General features: G+C 39.0%; 2 protein-coding genes across 3 annotated transcripts in view; one reads left to right on the top strand and one right to left on the bottom strand.

The window, feature by feature from the left end:
• Nucleotides 1-1,914: 1,914 nt before the first annotated feature.
• On the top strand, nucleotides 1,915-23,269 carry LOC121429723. 2 transcript variants are annotated; one of them, XM_041626917.1, is made up of 10 exons: nucleotides 1,915-4,429; nucleotides 9,047-14,885; nucleotides 15,217-15,545; nucleotides 15,827-15,911; nucleotides 16,130-16,264; nucleotides 16,609-16,766; nucleotides 16,955-17,063; nucleotides 17,302-17,545; nucleotides 17,791-18,064; nucleotides 18,543-23,269. In XM_041626917.1, exons 2-10 carry the CDS (start codon nucleotides 14,654-14,656, stop codon nucleotides 18,723-18,725), a joined length of 1,749 nt encoding a protein of 582 aa, XP_041482851.1. In that variant the 5' UTR covers nucleotides 1,915-4,429; nucleotides 9,047-14,653; the 3' UTR covers nucleotides 18,726-23,269. The 2 variants fall into 2 exon arrangements, with proteins under 2 accessions (XP_041482851.1, XP_041482850.1); XM_041626916.1 differs by lacking the exons at nucleotides 1,915-4,429; nucleotides 18,543-23,269 and having other exon boundaries at nucleotides 13,320-14,885; nucleotides 17,791-18,442.
• The window catches only part of LOC121429724 (thiamine transporter 2-like), a 45,911-nt gene continuing 38,955 nt past the window's right edge, over nucleotides 16,701-23,656 (bottom strand). Inside the window, exon 7 of the mRNA XM_041626921.1 lies at nucleotides 16,701-16,786. The gene's annotated coding sequence lies outside the window, so the exon portion shown is untranslated. The remainder of the gene's footprint in view (nucleotides 16,787-23,656) is intronic.

Genomic DNA, 23,656 nt, shown 5'->3' with positions numbered 1-23,656 from the left:
TCATTGTCAATTCTGCAAAACTTGGAATATTATGTAATTCAAACAATAAAATACAGAATAAATGGTGAGTGAGGGACATCGCTGACTTTCCCTTATGACCCTTTTGTGAATAATACACAAAATCTTGAAATATTTTTCTTATTTTACATTGTATTTCAATACTTAGTTGCAAGAATGCATATCTGTGAATGAGCAACAGCAAGCTTTAACATTAGCTCAGATCTAACAGTAAATCTTAAAGGGAGGGGGAACTTCAAGGAGCTCTTGGACAAAGTGAATCTCTTGCCATACTGCCATGTGTATTAAGGGGAGTGTTTCATGAACTTATCAGATGTTTTAAACTGAAAGATTACAAAGTCACCTGGTCGATTCATTTTCTTCATCCTGCTATGTAAGGCAAGCTTACATAATATCTTGCTTTGAAATCTGCCTATCATAATGAAAGAAATGAAAGGTCATTTGACCAGAATTGTCCATGAAGTAACTACAAACTGGTCTATTCGATATAGCAGCAGTGCTGCCTTTGAAAACAACAACTGTTCTACCAGTGGGCCTTGCATCTAACAGAATGTTATTATTACCCTTCTCCATTCTAAATGCTGAGTGCATGGCAAGAAGGCAGAAAGTTCAATTTTCAAAGTTCAAATTGTTCTACCATTGAGCTAACATGCCCGGTTGTCTTGACATACATATCATGGAGGAGCAGATCTGCAATATGGAGTTTGAGGAAAATCTGTGCTGTTTAAAGGTATAGTGTATGATTGGTTGATCTCAGACAAGGGCAGTGAATAAATTTTACAATTATTACATTAATCAAATACCTATATTTTATCACTTGAAACTTGCATAACTTTTCTATTTCATGATATTGAGGGGTGAAACGTATATTATTATTTATCGGTGAACCGTCATTTCTTAATAAACACCCTCTCAAGTTAAAAAATAAATTGATATTAGAACACCCGGCCCTATTATTATTTATCGGTGAACCGTCATTTCTTTATAAACACCCTCTCAAGTTCAAAAATAAATTGATATTAGAACACCTATTATTAATATCGGTGAATCATCATTTCTTAATAAACACCCTCTCAAGTTCAAAACTAAATTGATATTAGAACACCTATTATTATTTATCGGTGAACCGTCATTTCTTAATAAACACCCTCTCAAGTTCAAAACTAAATTGATATTAGAAGCTTTCGAATCATGCATATTCATTACAATCTCTTGCATATTGATGAATACGTCATGGCGCATGCGCATTATCAACAATGCTCAATGCGCCGATGCTAGCCAGCCGGCCATGTGCTTGCGCTCTGAATACAATCTACTAGTACTATTATGGAACATGTGAAATATAGTAGAATGGAGCAACACATGGAGCAGAGCTGAGTCCATGCATCTAAACCGGGTTGATCAGACGTTTCGCGACAGGGGGGGGGGGGGAGCACAGCTGTCAAGTGAAGGGCAAGTGTACACCTACCTGCCCCAATCCCCCCAAACAAACAAAATAGCCAAACATGAAAACTTAGAGAGACGCAGGAAAAAATTTAAAGATTATTGCTCCATATCCCAGAAATTTAGGGGGACGTAGGAAGAAAATCAACATAAATGTGAGGGGGGGTCATCCCCCACCTCAAATTTAGGGGGGCAGGAGCCCCCCTTCCACTGCGTATGGACATGTTAGGGATACTGACATAAACACGGTCTTGATAAATGTTCGTTATTCTGTCGTAATCTGATTTTGGCAGTAGTTTGATATTAATAGGTCCTATATTTTGTGTCAAAAAAATACGAAATAAATAAAAAAATATTACGGATAAAATAAAGAAATTTGACAAAGTCGTATTTTAAGGTTTTGTTTAGGTATACAGACATGATTTTAGTGCTAATGGAGGCCAGGACATATTCGTATACACAACATATTTAAACAGTAGGACCGCTGCTATTCTTCCATGCAGACGTTGCTTTATAAATTGATTTCAATGCAGAGAAACATACTCCATTGTGCAGAGTCCTCATCTAATCATGGCATCTCACTGGCTGCAAGACAGGTTTGGGAATTTAATGAGTTTTAGATGAATTTGGCAATAATCACAGAGACATCTCCCATGTGACGTCTCATGAGTTGAGGGACAATCAAACATGTTTACAGCTATAATGTTTTTTTGTTCGTCCCCAAGACACATCTCTGATATATCTGCCATACTTTGCAATGTGAGATACCACTTTTAGACCCCTGCCATTCCACACAACCTATCCCACTCATAATGTTTGACGGAAGAAATAAGTCAGGAAACTTGTTTAAATCAATTTTCTCTTGTTTTATTATCTAGGAGCTCATCCTTGGCTTCAGCCTTGATGAAGTACGTACACTTTTACTGAATGTAGCTGAACGAAACAGCGGAATGCTGTTTGACCTGCTGAGGGCGCCACCACAACCAGAGCCTGCACCAGAACAGGCACAACACATGGACCCTGTTACTGTGGTGCAGATGCAACCACTGCCGCCCCATGCCAACAGATGTTGAGGCAGTATGCTGTGGTTTCCAGCCTGTCAATTGTATAAGTGCTAAAACAGAATATAACAGGAACTTACAAGAATGGATTCAGAAGATATTCAAGGCTGAATGCATAGCTGTACCCAATGATAGAGCTACAAAACTTCATAGAGTTGTGGAGGAATCGAAAGGAGAAATACAGAAGCTCCTACCCGAAAATTCTCCACAGGCACTTTTATGGAGAGAACAGATGAAGTCCCTAAAGTTGAAGAACAAAAAGCAAACAAGATAGCATCCCGCAGTACTGTGATGGGTGAATGCAGTTCTTTCTAAGTTCCCATCAGCCTCCAATCTTATTAAAGACATTAGATTCCTGATCTTCCCTTCTGTAGCAACGATACATAAGAGAACACACTTCACTGAAGCAAAAACGGGCATGCACTACGACACCATCCAACAAATGGTGGAGGAAATGAAGATAACAGATGTCCCAATTTGAAATGTACATGTCGTTTTACATCGATTTTGGGGTGTTTAAGACCATTTTTGAATGCGTAAACCAGCTATTAAACATTTTGGTCACAAAATTTTTTTAATATCACATAAAAATATAGGTAAATGTCTATCTGTATACAGAAATTGGGGTCGCACCTTGATGGGACGAGGGGTGATTCGGGACCTTGAACTTGGAAACTTTTAGAAAAAATTCAAATTTGAGGGCGCCCTACAAGAAATCAACGCACATTGTAGGGCCAATTTTTTGTAGGTCTGTTGAGCAAGTCATAGTCTTCAAATATGCATAATTAATATTGGGTTCTAAGCTAGTTGAATTTGGAAATTATGAGCATCCAAACATGCACCCCAAAATATTGTCTTGGACGCTTTACACCATTTTCGGCGATTACCGACCATAAATGTGACTCTCAATGTAGTGTACAGAAATATGATTATTAATCAAAGGAGGACCATCAAAATTATTGCGATCATAAATTGAGATTTAGAACATAAATGGCAATAAAACACTTAAATATAAAGCTACTTCTTGATGCTTATTTGCAAATTCCTTTTTCAGAAAATATATACCCCAAGCTATCATAGGGTGTATAAATGATCTCCGAGCTTCGATCATTGGGGAATAAAAAGCTAAATTGCAAACCAAAATTTTAACGATTCTATCGTTCATAAACTGAAGTTCAGTGAAGAATCTACAATTTGAGTAGAGCCTAGAGGCATGAAAAATAATTTCCTCGTTGAAAAATGTTTTTCTCCTTTTTGCAGGAGTTTTCTACAAGGACATTGTCCTTCTGGACTATGGGGCAGAGACGAGCCCAAGCAAGTTACAGGCGCTGAACAATGGGAGGAGGGCCTGTTGTTTAGTTCAACTGAACAGGCATTTGACAGAGCCTGAGTTAGAGGGCATCATTGAAACAGCATTTGAGAGCCAGTTAATGGCTCTAAACAAACCTAGGTATGTTATGCGTAAATGGTTTCGTTCTTGGATTCTGACTGCTGTACATAAGGAAATGTGAGACCTTAAACAGGAAGAAAATTGTTATTATACGGCCAACAAAGTTTGAAGAGGGCATACATGTGGAATCAGCTTACGGGTCGGGCGGTCAGTTTGTTGCAAATCTTGCACACCAACTATGATTGTGGGTACTATTTACAATTTTACATATGACTTCTCTCTCCAATGTCTCTCTTCTGTATGAATTACGGATCATATATGCATTTAAACTTGAGTTCATCATCTGATTATTTATTTTGTATCTAGATTTGAATTTGTGAAAGTAATTCACCATCGAGTAGTAGTGCCAACTGTGAGAAGAGGGCAGATGTGGAATGGAATGGCCATCCGTTCCCTTTGCGGTCAAGGTGACCTCTATATAAGGGCGACAGCTCCTCTTCCTGTGGCAGAAGAAGAGGTATGGCGTCAAGATATGACTGTACGCATGGTGTTTGCACCATGCGTGCGGAAATGGAGACCAAGTGGAACCATGCGTAAAATTTCAGCGACATGCGTGGCGACATGCGTGGAAAAATTAAATGGAAATATTCAGAAAAAAATAATACACTCCATGAACTCATCTTAGTGATATCAACTTCATTTATCGGGTTGCGCCGAAGTCCCACCAACTTAAGACCACTTACAGGCCTACTACGGCTAGGAAAGTGGCAAGGCGCCCAGCTAGCTCGCGGCTGCTATTGCGGGCATATGACGGCACGGTACGGTCGTTCCGTTGCCTATTCCCCCGTCTGCCCCGCACATCACACCGGCTATGCTCCATGACCTACCGGTAGCTGCGCTTACTGATATGATGGGAGTGGAACTTGGAATAAATGCATTGTATATACAATACTTGTACCGTGTTTGTCATTTATCCCGCCCTCTATACACACAATGAACGAATAGCAAAGGAGTTGTACTGTGTTTGTCATCTTATCCCGCCCTCTTTGCACACAATGAACGAATAGCAAAGGAGTTTGACAATTGTGCGTGACCGCTATGGTGCATGGATGTTAGGACTGGGACGATTGTTATTTTTACCATTCAATTATTTCCTGAAAAAATAATCGAATGATTCGATCGTTAGTCGGGAATCAGGTCTTTTAAGTCACAATATTAGTTGACCTACTTTATGGTGAAATCTCCATCAAAGTCACATGTTTAGAATAAATGAAAGTAGGACCTTTTTCCCCTTCTCCATGATATTTATATCAAAAGAAACTACATGAAAGGAGATTAAAATTTTCAGTTTATTGTTCCAATGAAAATCCTCCCTAAATCCATGCTGGTACTCTGGTATTATGCATGCATCCCTCCAAGTGCCACACCCCTGCATATGAATGAATCAGCCCAGATCAGCCAGTCCAAAGATGTAAACAAGTCATTCATGAACTATTCTTTGAGACTGACCCCAGGTGGAGCATTTCTTGAACAATTTCATCCCTTGCCCACACCATGTCCCCGCACCCACTTGTGGCAATGCCCACGATTCTACACATGTATTTCAAAAAAATATTTTGCAAAATATTTAATTTGAAATACCTTTTAAAATTACGATTTTTTTATCATTTGAACCTACATGTATAACTGGGTCTATTTTTGGAGACTAGTCGAGAAAGTACCGGTGAAGACGGGCGCATGTTGGAATGTAGTTTTCATTGTGTGAGGGGGATAGAAAAAGGTTGCATTATTGTTTTGAAACATGAAAGGAATTCTCCGGCTCCCACCCTTATCTTTCTCTCTCCCTCACACACACAAAGATGGGGGAGGGGTCAATTTATTTCTGAAGTCATGACCTCTCCTAATAAGGGAACCACTGCCTTCTTCTTTGTTTCCCCAAAAGTTTCATTGGCTATCCGAAGGTCCAATCAGCTCAAGTGAGCTTGGTTGTGTGTTTTCTTATTGTTTTGTGCACGCAGACAATGAACTCATTTTGTGTATCGAGGGCAAGGTTTGGTGGGATTAAAAAAAATTCGGAGCGCTTTCATGTTGGTGTGTAACTGTGAATGTAATACAATCATTGATTATTTTTGAAAAATTATCTCGGTAACATAATTTTTAAACCTGTATGAAGTGTCATCATTGTTTTCTTGTCATTTTGTTATTATTACTTGGGTATTCGAGTTCTCCCAATGTCATAATCGGGATCTGCCGAACATTCGATTTGTGTAAATTTTGCTAATCGATTGGTGATTGGCGGCATGCCAATCGAACCATTCGATCAATCGATGTTTACTCCCAGGCCTAGCATTTATGTGCATTTGTGTGGGCTTAAAAATACGCCACAATGGGGCTTCCTTGGCGTCTCTATTTGATGAAAAGGCCGTCGCTTCCGCGCTCCGCACGGGAGGGGTGAACCCCCCTCCCGCACCCACCCCCCGGGAGTGGCAGCACAAGTACCCGACATGGGTGAATTTTTTTCTGGCGAGGCCACAGTCATAGTTGGTGTGCAAGATTTGCAACAAACTGACCGCCCGACCCGTAAGCTGATTCCACATGTATGCCCTCTTCAAACTTTGTTGGCCGTATAATAACAATTTTCTTCCTGTTTAAGGTCTCACATTTCCTTATGTACAGCAGTCAGAATCCAAGAACAAAACCATTTACGCATAACATACCTAGGTTTGTTTAGAGCCATTAACTGGCTCTCAAATGCTGTCTCGATGATGTCCTCCAACTCAGGCTCTGTCAAATGCCTGTTTAGTTGAACTAAGCAACAGGCCCTCCTCCCATTGTTCAGCGCCTGTAACTTGCTTGGGCTCGTCTCTGCCCCATAGTCAAGAAGGACAATGTCCTTGTAGAAATAATCAAATAATGATAATATAGAAATAATCAAATACATAACAGAATTTAACCCTAAATTCCTCTGTAACTGCAATGACATACATTTGCAATAATAACATTTCATATAACACATAATATGAACAGTCTTATAATTAATACACAGTTATAATTACACAATTATAAACTCATTATCACATGATACATACAATAAATACAGTCATATCTTGACACCATACCTCTTCTTCTGCCACAGGAAGAGGAGCTGTCGCCCTTATATAGAGGTCACCTTGACCGCAAAGGGAACGGATGGCCATTCCATTCCACATCTGCCCTCTTCTCACAGTTGGCACTACTACTCGATGGTGAATGACTTTCACAAATTCAAATCTAGATACAAAATAAATAATCAGATGATGAACTCAAGTTTAAATGCATATATGATCCGTAATTCATACAGAAGAGAGACATTGGAGAGAGAAGTCATATGTAAAATTGTAAATAGTACCCACAATCATAGTTGGTGTGCAAGATTTGCAACAAACTGACCGCCCGACCCGTAAGCTGATTCCACATGTATGCCCTCTTCAAACTTTGTTGGCCGTATAATAACAATTTTCTTCCTGTTTAAGGTCTCACATTTCCTTATGTACAGCAGTCAGAATCCAAGAACGAAACCATTTACGCATAACATACCTAGGTTTGTTTAGAGCCATTAACTGGCTCTCAAATGCTGTTTCAATGATGCCCTCTAACTCAGGCTCTGTCAAATGCCTGTTCAGTTGAACTAAACAACAGGCCCTCCTCCCATTGTTCAGCGCCTGTAACTTGCTTGGGCTCGTCTCTGCCCCATAGTCCAGAAGGACAATGTCCTTGTAGAAAACTCCTGCAAAAAGGAGAAAAACATTTTTCAACGAGGAAATTATTTTTCATGCCTCTAGGCTCTACTCAAATTGTAGATTCTTCACTGAACTTCAGTTTATGAACGATAGAATCGTTAAAATTTTGGTTTGCAATTTAGCTTTTTATTCCCCAATGATCGAAGCTCGGAGATCATTTATACACCCTGTGATAGTAGGGGTATATATTTTCTGAAAAAGGAATTTACAATTTTAGGCTAGGTTGGGAACATATGACTTCTCTCTCCAATGTCTCTCTTCTGTATGAATTACGGATCATATATGCATTTAAACTTGAGTTCATCGTCTGATTATTTATTTTGTATCTAGATTTGAATTTGTGAAAGTCATTCACCATCGAGTGGTAGTGCCAACAGTGAGAAGAGGGCAGATGTGGGATGGAATGGCCATCCGTTCACTTTGCGGTCAAGGTGACCTCTATATAAGGGCGACAGCTCCTCTTCCTGTGGAGGAAGAAGAGGTATGGTGTCAAGATATGACTGTATTTATTGTATGTATCATGTGATAATGAGTTTATAATTGTGTAATTATAACTGTGTATTAATTATAAGACTGTTCATATTATGTGGTATATGAAATGTTATTATTGCAAATGTATGTCATTGCAAATGTATGTCATTGCAGTTACAGAGGAATTTAAGCTTAAATTCTGTTATGTATTTGATTATTTCTATATTATTATTTGATTATTTCTACAAGGACATTGTCCTTCTTGACTATGGGGCAGAGACGAGCCCAAGCAAGTTACAGGCGCTGAACAATGGGAGGAGGGCCTGTTGTTTAGTTCAACTGAACAGGCATTTGACAGAGCCTGAGTTAGAGGCCTCATTGAAACAGCATTTGAGAGCCAATTAATGGCTCTAAACAAACCTAGGTATGTTATGCGTAAATAGTTTTGTTCTTGGATTCTGACTGCTGTACATAAGGAAATGTGAGACCTTAAACAGGAAGAAAATTGTTATTATACGGCCGACAAAGTTTGAAGAGGACATACATCATGTGGAATCAGCTTACGGGTCGGGCGATCGGTTTGTTGCAAATCTTGCACACCAACTATGACTGTGGGTAATATTTACAATTTTACATATGACTTCTCTCTCCAATGTCTCTCTTCTGTATGAATTACGGATCATATATGCATTTAAACTTGTGTTCATCGTCTGATTATTTATTTTGTATCTAGATTTGAATTTGTGAAAGTCATTCACCATCGAGTAGTAGTGCCAACTGTGAGAAGAGGGCAGATGTGGGATGGAATGGCCATCCGTTCCCTTTGCGGTCAAGATGACCTCTAGATAAGGGCGACAGCTCCTCTTCGTGTGACAGAAGAAGAGGTATGGTGTCAAGATATGACTGTATTTATTGTATGTGATAATGAGTTTATAATTGTGTAATTATAACTGTGTATTAATCATAAGACTGTTCATATTATGTGTTATATGAAATGTTATTATTGCAAATGTATGTCATTGCAAATGTATGTCATTGCAAATGTATGTCATTGCAAATGTATGTCATTGCAGTTACAGAGGAATTTAGGGTTAAATTCTGTTATTTATTTGATTATTTCTATATTATCATTTTTTGATTATTTCTACAAGGACATTGTCCTTCTTGACTATGGGGCAGAGACGAGAAGAGGTATGCTGTCTCATTCTCAAATTCCTTTGTCAGTTTTGATATGGATGGGGACTCTCCATTGATGGCACTAAACTTTCAGTTATGTAACATACTTCACCATTCTATTTTGTTAAAGGGGAGGTTCACCCTAAAAAAAAAAATCAGAAAACCAGTTCTTTGGACTTTGTCCAGGAGGGAACAGAAGGAACTCAGAGATTCGGTCAATAAAAAGTGCCATAAGAGTAAAGTCAGTTTGAAAGTACATGTACATGTATGTCAATAAATGAAATCCAATAAGACACAGCCGAAGAAGAATCGAGCATCACACAATCTTCGTCAACATTTCTACTTCCAACTGTGAATGCAGTTCAAAACGTTCCAACTCGCAACCATTTTGAGATTCTTGAAGAAAGAGCGAAGTGGTGATGGACGGCACAGAATCCTTGGATTCCGTCAGTAAGTGGAGACGGGTCAACCAATGCCAGAGACAAAAGAAATCACACGACGCGCTAATGGTGGGAGATTCTGTGTTGAAAAAAATTGATAGTCGTTGCCTGGCAAGCAAATCAAGGAAGGTAAGATGTCGTTCCGTTCCCGGTGCAAGGTACGAAGACGTGTCTATCTAACGAGTATGCCGACATCGTTCAAGGAGGTACCGTTGTTGTACATGTTCATACAAACAACACCAAGGATGACCCCAATTGTCTGCACAACAAAGACATGGACTTTAGGAAAAGGTGTTGCTGGTAAGGGGCTAAAGGTCATCTTATCTGGCATCATTCACAGACGAAAAATATTTTATAAAACATAATATAATTTACGAATATCAATCTGGTTTTTGACATGTCTATTTGACTAAGACATGCATTATTCACTAAACTGATTATCTGAGAACTAATATTTCTAAGGGACAAATGAAAGGATGAATGGAGACATGCGTCAGATGTGTAGACATTCCAGAAGAATTTATAACAAGTTGTTCTTCTGCCATAACCTTTTTCTACTCACAATTGGCTATTAGCATTAAAAAAGCCACTACAATCAGTCTCGCGACAGTTGAAGAGCCAATTCAGAAGGACACTTTTGAAGAACTTAAGTCAGTTTGAACATCCCATCCATCCAAAAAGGGCTGGCTTACTGCAAGTTGCAGATCTATCTCTCTACGCCAAAAAGTCAAGTCAAGTTCAAGATCGATCAACGACAGCAAAACAACAATCCATTACCAAGTCAAGTGAAGCCGGCTGACCGAAACCCAACACAACCTTCTTTGATGGTAAGTTCAAAGCATTTTTTTATTTTGATAAAAAAACTGTCCTATACTTGCGATCATTAAAAGAGGTTGCATTTTCAAAGTAACCCCCAGAAATAAAACGTTTGAAATCATCAATATATTTATATAAAATACATGTATATATTTACAAACGGGTATTATTGATCAGCAAGTATAAGTTTCTTAAGTTGAATGGAACTCTTGTTAAAAATATTTTCTGAGACATTTCTTTTTATTTCTGTTCTAATCACAGACACATTTCCAATCAGCGACCCCTTATACAAGCGGTTCCATTGCTAAATTCATCGTAACGGAAATGAGGCCAATTTATATTGTGGAAGAGAAAGGCTTTCGGAATATGATTTAAGTTTTTGATCCATGCTACAGTATACCATCAAGCAAAACTTTCTTGACACCCGTCATTCCCGGAATGTATGACATTGTCAGAGAGCAAACTTTCCTACCCTGCCTCAAACGAGCAACTTCAGTTACCATATCAATGGATATGTGGACGAGCCGTGCTTCTAATCAATACATCAGCGTCACGATTCACTTCATTGATGATTGGAAGATGGGTAGTTTTACTCTTTAAACAAAGAACTCCCCCACCAAATGACAATGAACATATTTCTGAAGTTTTGAGAGCTATTTTTGCAGAGCGGGGCTTTTGAAAACAAAGTCAGTGCCGAATGTTCCAGAGCACAAGCTGATACAGGACGTAGAAACCAGATGGGGATCAACTCATGACATGCTAAAGCGAGTTTTGGAGCAACAGCAACCAATATTCAATCTATTAATTGAAACAAGAGGAAGATGTTTGATCTGTCAGACCGGGAAGTCTCCATTGCAGTATAATTAGCCGAACTGCTTCAGCCACTAAAGAAGAATTTGTTCATCGCTCGGAGAAAGCTAAATATTGTTTAGCATCACATAAAAAAACCCTGAATGTTCCCGAGCACAAGCTGATATAGGATGTAGAAACCTGATGGGGATCAACTCATGACATGCTAAAGCAAGTTTTGGAGCAACAGCAACCAATATTCAATCTATTAATCGAAACAAGAGGAAGATGCTTGATCTGTCAGACCCGGGAAGTCTCCATTGCAGAATAATTAGCCGAACTGCTTCAGCCACTAAAGGAGAATTTGTTCATCACTCGGAGAAAGCTAAATATTGTTTAGCATCACATAAAAAAACCTGAATGTTCCCGAGCACAAGCTGATACAGGATGTAGAAACCTGATGGGGATCAACTCATGACATGCTAAAGCAAGTTTTGGAGCAACAGCAACCGAAATCTCATCTATTAATCGAAACAAGAGGAAGATGCTTGATCTGTCAGACCGGGAAGTCTCCATTGCAGAATAATTAGCCGAACTGCTTCAGCCACCAAAAGAGAATTTGTTTATCACTCGGAGAAAGCTAAATATTGTTTAGCATCACATCAGAAAAACCTGAATGTTCCCGAGCACAAGCTGATATAGGATGTAGAAACCTGATGGGGATCAACTCATGACATGCTAAAGCAAGTTTTGGAGCAACAGCAACCGAACTTTGAACCTTATGATTGTTTTATTTTTCTGTAGATTTATAACAATCAACTTTTTTCTGGGGTGGACATGACAGGGCTGCCAACTCTCACGCAATCTGCGTGAGTCTCACGCATTTCACCCGATTCTCACACTCTCACGCTGATCATAGAAATTCTCACGCTGAACCCCGAAAATAGAGAGAAAAAAAGTTTATTAGCCTATATCGGATATTCAATAACATTATAACCCGGCCAGGCGAAAGTTTTTAACCACACAAGCGCAAAGCTAATATACCATCAATGCAAATTGGTTTCGGTTTGCCGCGCAAAGACAAGATATTGAGTTGCGATTGGCTTACTGTATTCCGCGTGTGAGTGCGGGTGGCGTCGAAATTTTACGAAGCGGGGGTTTCTGCGCACGAGCCACAACGAGCGATCGAGTGTCAATGCAATGCCAGCAGCCATGCCATGCGATAGCCCGCCGGCCCGGCCGGCACCGGCACGGCGCTGGGATGCCGCGCCGGCGCAACTCAGTATACCGGTACTTCTACTTCAGCCAGTAGGTAAGTTGTCTCTTGTCTTGTCTTGAAAATATGTTTTTATCAGGCTTTATATGCCATTATTATGATAGTAAGAATGACTTTGGAAGGATGCTTGTATAAATTGATATAGTGCTATGAACTATGTTGTGTGTATTCTATTGAGAACGAAATTTTGATTAAATTTTTCTCTAAAACGAGTGTGAATGAGGGTGACACTGACTGTCTCTGTACCACTACACGAGCGCCGACCTAACTTAGATCGACGGTGTGGCTGACGATCTGCGTTAGATGTTAAAGTATTTTAATTTTTATTTAGTCTGTGTGACTAGTGCATGTTGGGTGTATTCTGTATAATTCAAGAACCTATATTTTCGTAAATTGGTATCTTAAACTCAATTCTAGTGAATAATTGACAAAATAATGACCAGATGATGAATAGTAGTGGCAGCGGAAGCAACAAAATTTAGGGGGGGGGGGTGCAGGAAACAATTAAAAGGTCATTGTACCGATTATTCCATATATGTGTCATCTAACAAAATGTTTAGAGGGTCTTGAAATTTAGGGAGGGATGCCGCAAAAAAAAAAGGTTATCAAACAAAATTTTAGGGGGTGGTCCATCTGAAATTTAGGGGGGGTAGTCCACCTGATTTTTTTTGGGGGGGGGGGGCACAGAGAAAAAATAAACAAGCCAAAAAAAAGGTTATCACTCCTGATTGTTGCCTATTTTGCCTAATTCTAGGGGGCGGAAGCGTGCCCCCACAAATTTAGGGGGGAACACGCCCCCCCCCCCCCGCTTTAGTACATCTTAGTCACAGTGGCGTAATGAGCCAACGATTTTGAGGGGGCCAAATATTATGTCTCCCTTTTTTTTTGGTGGGGGGGCATTACATCACTGGTCTTATTTATTTGTTTGAAGTGCCCTCAAACTGGACCCTTAATTTTAGTTTTCTTTTTTTATATGAGTTAGAAACAGGGGTCAGCATAGCCTTCCCTTGGTGCTTCAGCATTAAAAACTTGTTGATTTATTAAATCAAGGTTGGCTTAGACTTTAACATAGTAGGCCTACGTGGGGGCTGGAGGGGAGATTTTAGTTAGGGTGGGGGCGAGCAAGTAACACATTAAAGAAAGGCAAAACAATACCTGATACCTGGAATACTTTGTTTCACTTAGGTCATTTTATGTCACGAGTACGTGAGAAGATGCAGATGGACATAGACAGCAGTTCTGGTGATGATGATACCAATGCCCAGGCGGTCAAGAAGGCAAAGGTGACCGGGTCGAAACAGAAACAGAAAGGTGCAGCCATGTACCACTCATCGTTCAAACAGGAGTGGTCAAAATTGTGGCCATTTATAACGATGGGGGCCACAGTAGGTTACTTTAGATGCAGTGTCTGTATGCAGGAGTGTTCCTGTCGGCATCAAGGGATCAGTGATGTAAAGCGCCACATAAAAAGTAAGGGTCACAAAGAGAGGGAGACCCTACGAAAAACTAACCAAAGTCTTTTCACGCATATGTGTAGCAGGGAAATGTCAAGTGCGGAGACCAAGGCAAGTATCAAGTAATATATGATTGATGGTATTTTTATTCACCATTTCATTCTGGCATCAATTATTACTCGTGGCAATAAATTAATCCTAATAATCCTGAAGAATTTTGAGTCTTGTCAGTTTGGGGAGGGGGAACATTATAGCGCAATGACACAATCAAAATGGAATAGAGAGCACAAATTTTTCCACACTCAATTGGTTTTAAATGGTTTGATGCCTTACAAAATAAATATGCAGAAATATAAATGAAATAAAAATGGTTTATTGTGATAGGTGATAAGTTGTTGATTGCAATTTCCCAAAATGATATGCAAAGAAGAATTTTTGTTTAATTGCACTGATAGTGTGTAACAATTACAAATATATGTATTTATTTATTTATTTAGTTATTTATATATCTCTTTCCAGATCCGCAGAGCAGAAGTCAAAATGGCCATGTCAATAGTGGAGCACAACATACCGCTGGCCTTCTCGGATCACCTGAGCCCACTTATGAAAGAGTGTTTTCCAGACTCCCCCACGGCCGCAGGGTACCGGTCGGCACGGACTAAGACTACATGCATTGTTAACGGCGCACTTGCTCCATACTTCCATCATCAGCTGGTAAAGCAGCTACGAGAGCAGCCGTTCTCCCTGTCGACAGATGGTTCAAATGACACTGGTAACCTTACACAATATATAAATTTAAGATTTGAAGTGATATAAAACACCATAAAATCAAAATGAAAGCCTTCATTTAATAAAAAAAAACAAGAAACAACAAAACAACAAACGTTGACAATTATCATTCTCACATTAAAAACACATCTTTTGATGTACTTTCAAGGACCAAATATGTGATTGTTTTTAAAATACGATTCAATTAGATATATCTCCTGAAAGAAAATCCCCTGACATCCCTACTCAAAAGAAAATTTACGAGTATAGTAGATTATTATTCAATCCTAAAACTCATACAACTAAAAAAAAACTTTTCTTTTGTCTTATCTCAGGCTTGGAAAAGATGAACCCTATGACTGTCAAACTTTTTGACATTAATCAAGGAGTAGTGTACCGATTTCTGGACATGTGCACAACAAGTGGCTCAGCTGCGGCGACAGCACAAACTATCTTCAGTAAGATGGACGAGGTGTTCTCATCGGAGGAGATTCCTTGGCATAATTGTATTGCCCTGTCTCTTGACAATGCGAGTGTCAACATGGGAGTAAGGAATTCCATTAAATCCAGAGTGCTGCACGTTAACCCCGATGTTTACGTCCATGGCTGTCCAGCTCACATGGTCCATAACAACGCACACGCGGCTGGAAATGCCTATGCAAAGGTAATTATTATTCTTTTCTTTTTTTTAATTTTTTTTTTACTTGATATGAAAATACAATGAGTGTGACATGTGTAAACGTATCATCTGAATTATATCCACAACACAATATTTCAATTCAATTCTGTTTGCTCTTTTATAAGTTACAGTAATAAACATTTGCCAAAAAATTAAACAACTTTAGATTTAATTACAATGACATGAATGTATCATGTTAAAATGATTAAGATTAAACACACACGAGTCATTATATGAATTGATTTCTACTTATTGCTATTTTGCAGGTGACAAACTTTGAAGTGGAAGATATGGCAGTAGATCTAGCCTATTGGTTCAAGGGAAGCATGAAGAGGAAGGCTGGACTTGAGGGTATGCCAGTGCTAAAATTCTCCAGAACTATATTTTAGTTCAGTTCATTTTATTTTTCACAATTAATTAAAATAAATTCAAAGATACAAACAAGAAAAAAACAATGTCAATATAATACACATTCTTGAAACAATTTGTTAATATAAGAGCAAGGTAAATATCAAAACATCATGAATCCTAAATCCCAGTAATTTTGAATCTCCTATTTTCTTCATCAGAATTTTGCCAGTTTTGTGACACCCAGTACTTGGAGGTCATAAACTATGTTCAAACAAGATGGCTGAGTCTTGAAAAGGCAGTTGATCGGACCTTGAAACTCTACACTTCACTGGCAAGCTACTTTAAATCGAACAGTGAGTACATTAAATTTATCGACCATCAAACAGTTTTCTTCTATATATTGGTACAGATGAAATATGTACATGTACATGTATTAACATTTAACACTTTCTTTCAATTGAGGGTTCACATGCCTGCGGGCAACAGGGAAGAACTTCCCTTTTTGTTCATCGTGACCCACATACCACTCTGACCTATCTTCCTCTATTTTATATCTTTTACTTTGTATGTGCATATTTTTATGGTAAAATGTAAATAATAACAATCCACATAATTTTAATGCTACATGTATTGTTTATTTTTCTTCTATAAAGTGATTTCATACAACCATAACCCTATTTGCTATCTCTTTTGGCAGATGATAGCCAGGCTCGCTTCAAGCGGCTACAACAACTGTTCTCTGACCCAATGACGGAGCTTCACCTGATGTTCTACCAGGCAACCTTGCCAGCGTTTACTAATTTCAACCTTCTGCTCCAACGGCAAAGCTCCTCTGTACATCTTTTGCACAAACAGGTGTGTAGGCTGCAGTTTATCTGAAAATAAACAATAAATTTAAACCTCAGTTTGTTTATATTTCTTCCAATGAATACATTAAAAAAATGGAGATCATTAATATAATGGTCTCCAGAAGTACTTTATTATTATGATTATTATTGTTTTTATTATATATATTGAGATCAATTTTCTATTATAATCCACAGATGCATCTGTACATCCGGAAGCTTATGAGCAAGTTCATTAAACCTGAGAAAATCAAGGACGTCAGGGTGTCAGACATCCAGTACCAATCACAGGAGAACCAGCTACCTGGTATGTACCCTTGTTTTCTGTCATGATGTACAGTTACAAACATACACATATATGGCTTACCTTCTATACTCAACATGACTGTTATTTCATCACAATGAAGGACCGTTGCAATTCTAAATGAGATATCTTGAAATTAGATGATTATTTTAACACAAAATTTTTTGGATAATATGCATGGAATTATTCAATTGGAAATAGGGCTAAATATAAGTTCATTGCTTACTTATTGTCAATGCAGATAGCAAGCTAACTATTGGCTTCACCACTCGCGCAACATTGAACCGGCTGCTGGAAGGTGGAGACATCAGTCAAACACAGGTAAAAAAGTTCTTTGCTGGTGTTAGGGGCTTCTTCTGTGAGGCAGTTTCGTACGCCCTCTCACGTCTCCCCCTTGATGAGCCGGTCCTGCAACATGCTACCTTCGTTGACTGGCACCAGAAGATGGAAGCATCAATTGATGATGTGCTCTTCTTTGTAGACAGGTATGTCAATATTGTCATATCAAAATGCAGAGATGCCTGTCTTAACCTTTAATTTTGAATCAGATCAGTCTTTGATTTGAATCTTGAGATGATATTGCTAGTTCAGATCTGAGATGTCGTTGCAAAATAAATCAAATAAATTTTCAGAATGTGCACATTTATCTCTTATTATAATGCTAATAGGGAATAATAAAGAGGTGTATTTTGGTTTCAGTGTTTTTTTTTTAATTTCTTTTTTATTTTAGGTACAAGCACCTACTGCCCTTTGATAGTCCACAAGATCAGGACAAGATGCAGGAAGAGTTTACAGACTATCAGATGATGGATGATCATGAGGTGTCTTCCAGACAGTGGAAGGAGATCAAAGATGCAGAAGGTGAATTTCTTCAAACTGACAAGCTGTGGGTCCACCTGTCTTCGCTGAAGAACGAGGTAACTGGACGGCCAAAGTTTTTGAGGCTCACTAAGGTGGCTCAGCTGGTGCTCTGTCTTCCCCACAGCAATGCTGATGCTGAGCGGGTTTTTTCTTCCATCGGTCTAAACAAGACAGACACCAGGAATTCCCTCCACTTAGATGGAACGCTCAGCTCCATCATGACGATCAAGATGGCAGCATCGGAGCCCTGTTTCAAGTTTGAGCCACCAGCAGAGGTACTGATGGCGTCGCGGAGAGCAACCTCCAGTTACAACAAAGCCCATTAGATTAATTTAACTGGATGAGAGGTAGGGAAATGGCTTTGCTAATTGACACCCAGTATGGACAGCCATCATAATGACCACTTGTTCTAGTATCGTCTTGGGGAGTAGCAGATCAAAGATGCAGAAGGTGAATTTCTTCAAACTGACAAGCTGTGGGTCCACCTGTCTTCGCTGAAGAACGAGGTAACTGGACGGCCAAAGTTTTTGAGGCTCACTAAGGTGGCTCAGCTGGTGCTCTGTCTTCCCAACAGCAATGCTGATGCTCTGTCTTCCCCACAGCAATGCTGATGCTGAGCGGGTTTTTTCTTCCATCGGTCTAAACAAGACAGACACCAGGAATTCCCTCCACTTAGATGGAATGCTCAGCTCCATCATGACGATCAAGATGGCAGCATCGGAGCCCTGTTTCAAGTTTGAGCCACCAGCAGAGGTACTGATGGCGTCGCGGAGAGCAACCTCCAGTTACAACAAAGCCCATTAGATTAATTTAACTGGATGAGAGGTAGGGAAATGGCTTTGCTAATTGACACCCAGTATGGACAGCCATCATAATGACCACTTGTTCTAGTATCGTCTTGGGGAGTAGCAGATAATCACAGGCTGATGGCGTCGCAGAGAGCAACCTCCAGTTACAACAAAGCCCATTAGATTAATTTAACTGGATGAGAGGTAGGGAAATGGCTTTGCTAATTGACACCCAGTATGGACAGCCATCATAATGACCACTTGTTCTAGTATCGTCTTTGGGAGCAGCAGATAATCACAGGTTGAGGTTTCACTGCTATTATAAAGAGAGTTGATATGGAATAATGCACTTAAAAATGTGGATTTTTTTCAAGGTAAGTGAACTTCATTAAAAATAATCAATTAACCTATTTGAATCCCGCCTTATGTATTTATGGAATCAGAGTTTAAAGTATGTGCCAGATTGCACCATTTAAATTGCAAAATTGTAAAAGCTCCCTACCGTGGAAGGGGGGACACCCCCCTTCCACACCATCCCCCTCAGGCGCGGAGCGCCCTCGGGCTTGGTCGCTTCGCTCCCTCGCAATGTCTCACTCCAAACTCTTCTCAAAGGTTGGCAGCCCTGACATGACCTCTAAAGCTTTACCACAATTTCTATCAATCCTAGAGTCACTGTTTACAAAATATCAAACTATCAATTAATTTTGTTTCCATCCTATCCACCGATGTTTGACAGATCGATGAAGATACAGGTATCATTCTACCCAGCCCAGAGGCGTTTAAGGCGAGTATACTCGCAAGACCAAGGCACAGACAGGTAAAGTAGAACTTCTTATATACATTTATAATTTTGTAGTAAAGACTTCAGTATACTTTGAGAGAGGGCATTATATATTAAATGTAAATAGTTAAAATATTCAAATAGAATCGGTGGCTTAAAAGAGATTCAATGACTACATTATCATAGGTACGGTGTGACACTATATTAAAATTCGCAGAGAACATTAGCTCAAACTGGCTAACTAACAGCATACAAGTACCACACTCAAGTGCACGGCGTCCTCCTATTCATTTTTTTTAGATGGAGCCTTGTTTGATGATTTATTGTCAGATATTTACCCCTCACCAAGAAAGAAATTAAAAAGCTATAATTCACAACTTTAAGCTAAGTGATTTTCATTAATGCTCCGTTTTGACGAGCAAAGTCGGCGATTGTGAGGATAAGACTCTCACATCGTATGTAACGTGAATGGGGATTTATCTCCTGTGCAATTCGAATTACTATATCACAGAATTGTGAAATCCCGAAGGAAATTTGTGCATTAGAAATTGCACATGGTGAAGTAGGGAAAAACTGTTACCGCTACTGGAAGCACGCGCGTGCATGTATTACAGAAAAAAAGACGGACGTAGCTCACTTTTTATGATACTGAAAAAAACACGCACTTGGCAATTTAAAACTGTGCTTATCGTAAATTGAAAGTTACTTGATTTCAGTCGGCTTTTCAGATATTTAAATTACATGTATGATATGGCTTCACTGCTCACTCACGGCGGGCGCAATTACCTGGAAAATATTTGCGCCCGGTCGTCAAAATTTTGATGATTTTGGGGCTTTATGGGCGCAGTTGCATGGCTTATGAGCGCGAATTTGCGCTCAGCGCCCGCTTATTTCAAGGCTTGGCTCTTGCCGAGAAAAACCATCACTTACCAAGAGCTTGTCAAGTAAGTAAAAGACGAAAGGATCTGAACTTGTCAGTAGATATTAAGGAATATAATGGAGAGTATCTTGCGGTATATGACATGACAGTTTGTAAAGTGAAACAAGAGCCTGACCTTGTTAAGAATTGGGAAATTTGTGTAAAATTTTCTGGTGATGGAACGTGAATAACTTGTCAGCAAAGTCTTGCCAATGTGGCACTCTTTACCTGATGAAGTTCAAAGCATGTCTGAACATGGTAATTATTTACTGGCTATTGTAAAATGTCCTGAAACCTTTCTCCTCTAGAAAGATCTATCAATGACATAAAGGAATTTGAAAATAGAGAATTCATCAAACTTGATGGTGAAGGAATATCAGTTGATAATTTATGTCTTGGTGGAAATCTCAAATCCCTTAATCAAATTATTGATATAGGCTTATTTTTAGCCAAATACTGTTGCATATGGTGTCACTGCAGCAGTTCTGACAGGTTTGATACATCTAAAACATGGTCTTGTACACAAGAAAATAATGATGCACAAATAATTGAATCTACAGTAATATGTTTAAAGAAAAAAACAAAACAGATTCTTCCAAAAATGTGGCTGCATCAACACACCTCTGTTTCACAGTATTCCCGTCCACAAAGCAGTGCCAGACACTTTACATCTTTGCCTTCAAACTTGTGACCAGTCGAACGCCCATTTGATTTCATATCTTCAAACAAAAGATAACGTTACCAAGATATCATCTCGGATACGTATTAAGGAAATAATTTGTACTAATTTATTAAATTTGTCAAATATGTAGTAAAAATAACTGACTGGATTTTATTTGTGATAGGGGAATCCAACCATTTCTTTATCATTTTCACCTGAAGAGTTTGATTCTGATGAATTTGATACCAAATTTCTTCCAAATCGGTTACGCGAAACTGGACTTAATGAAAGATTACTCATCCCTCGAAGTAGGTCTTTCAATTTTGTCTGCTGCTAATGCAAGTCGCCATTTCTAGCAGCGCAATTTACTGAGAAACATGGTGTTTTGCCAGGCCTACGGATGCAACAACAGAACTGGAAAAAAGAGTGGAGGGAAATCTTTCCATCGATTTCCGAATCCCAAAACTAGACAGGAGGCTTTCAAAAAATGGGCGGCAGCCGTGAAAGTTGAGAAATTTCTTCAAAAAAACTACAAATGGACTCCAAATGACCAGATATGTAGTGATCATTTTGTGGAGTCCGACTACGAAGTCGATCTTCGTGCTAAATTGATGGGGACCAAACCGTGGGTTCTTCTAAAAGAAGACGCTGTTCCATCGGTATTTTCATTTTCATCGGGACCTAGTCCTTCCACATCATCGAGAGAAGAGCGATCAGCTCAAGCTAGTTGCAAAGAGGTATGTTTGTTCATAAAAAGATAATATTGCCAAGATATCATTTCGGACATGTATTGAGAAATGTGATAATTTGCAGCAATTCATTAAATTTGTAAACAATGTTATGAAAATGAATGATTGGATTTTATTTGTTAAAGGGGAATCCCACCCTGGAAATTCTTTATCATTTTCAACTGAAGAGTTTGATTCTGATTAATTTGATACCAAATTCATCTGAATCGTACAATAAGCAATCTGCAGTTTAGCGTTCAGCAGTGCATAATATGTAATACATGTAGTAAGGTTTGATGAACCGCACTACAAAAAAGTGACTTGGCCGTCGTTCATGGAACATGTGTTATTGTGTTTGTCGTCAAGTCGCCATTTTGTTTCATCATACCTACTTGGACTGCGTTTGATAACGCATTTGTCGCCCGTTTATCATTGGTTTCTGGCACATCAATCATTTGTCAATATGAGAAAGAAAACTGCGAAGCGATTGTGAAGTTCACCAAAGATCATAAAACCAGCTTTCCATGCCTCGCTGTATCTACAAGTGGTGAAAGTTTTGTTTGTAGAACTGATGTAAATTTAGGACATGCAAAGACAGCCACGTACAAAGCACTCCATCAGAAGGAAGGTGCTTCAAGTTCCACAGAATGATATTTAAGTTCAGTTGAAAGGTAGGTATATGTGTAGTGTAAATAGTGCAAAATTGTGAGTGACATCAAATTTAAGAGACTTTCTGTTGTATTACAAATAAATTACATAAGATAAAAGTGTACAAGCCCACTTTGATTACACCACAGTGTATTTCAAAAGATTTTGCAACCTACAATACATTCCTTTCAAGTAAGAAAACTGTGTTCCCTTAGCCTTTGATGTAGAGACATTTCCGCAAATGCATGTGCTTTATAGTCAACCATGTACCCAAGAGCAGGCGTCTTAGTGGACATTAAATTTTGCCAACAAGGCCTTGAAAATGAGATTGAGTCAGAAAGTGGTATTTGAGATCAACAAAGTTTGGTTCAAAGTTGATGGCACAAATAATTGCCAAACAGTGTAGAATACAACTGCTGAGCTATCAGTTCAAACCCCTACCACGATGGAATGTTCTTTATATTTGATGTAAACAGTGCACGTCATAACAAGAGAAAATGTTCTTAAAAGCATTTAATGTACAGTGACTAGATGCTACTTTTATGATCGCTCTTGATATTGTGGAAGAGCCATGGTGTAGTGGTTCTAACTCTCGCCTTGAAAACATAGGGTCGTGTGTTTGAATCCCACCGGAATCTAGCGCCACTCTCGACCCAGGTGCTAAATGGGTACCCGGTAGGATGTAGATGTATAATGCCTAGCAATTGAGTCTTGGAACTGTAAGTTGGAATGCTTCCCAAGGAGTGGAGAAGGTGCATACATTGAATTTGTGCATGCAAAGACCGATGACCAGGATAATAATATGCTGTAAAAGCTTTGGGCCATTATGAGAAAAGTGGAATGCCTCTGGCCGTCTCACCTGCATCACGCGGTTCAATATAGTAGCAGTGCTGACTTTGCATACTACTCTAACTCGCACAAGATGTTCAGTGATACATGGTTACTCTTATGTCCTCTTTTTATGAACTAGACCAATAAACTTACAGAGATATGATGGTTATTCAACAAAAAAACCCCAACATGGCCAAAGTTCATTGACCTTACATGACCTTTGACCTTGATCATGTGACCTGAAACTGGAACAGGATGTTCAGTGATACTTGATTACTCTTATGTACAAGTTTCATGAATCAGATCCATAAACTTTCAAGTTATGATGGTAATTCAACAGATACACCCAATTCGGCTAAAGTTCATTGACCTTTGACCT

The sequence above is a fragment of the Lytechinus variegatus genome, chromosome 16 (genome assembly GCF_018143015.1).
Source record: "Lytechinus variegatus isolate NC3 chromosome 16, Lvar_3.0, whole genome shotgun sequence".
Lineage (NCBI taxonomy): Eukaryota > Metazoa > Echinodermata > Echinoidea > Temnopleuroida > Toxopneustidae > Lytechinus > Lytechinus variegatus.
The sequence above is the reverse complement of the archived record's forward strand: the minus strand, read 5'-3'. Positions and strand labels throughout refer to the sequence as shown.

What these genes read in the sequence shown, in the direction of transcription:
- LOC121429723 (XM_041626917.1), top strand. Translation starts at nt 14,654, where the DNA reads ATGGCCATGTCAATAGTGGAGCACAACATACCGCTGGCCTTCTCGGAT. An exon ending in ACAGGAGAACCAGCTACCTG is followed by an intron (nt 17,064 to 17,301) that starts GTATGTACCCTT and finishes TTGTCAATGCAG; the next exon opens with ATAGCAAGCTAACTATTGGC. An exon ending in GTGCTCTTCTTTGTAGACAG is followed by an intron (nt 17,546 to 17,790) that starts GTATGTCAATAT and finishes TTTTTATTTTAG; the next exon opens with GTACAAGCACCTACTGCCCT.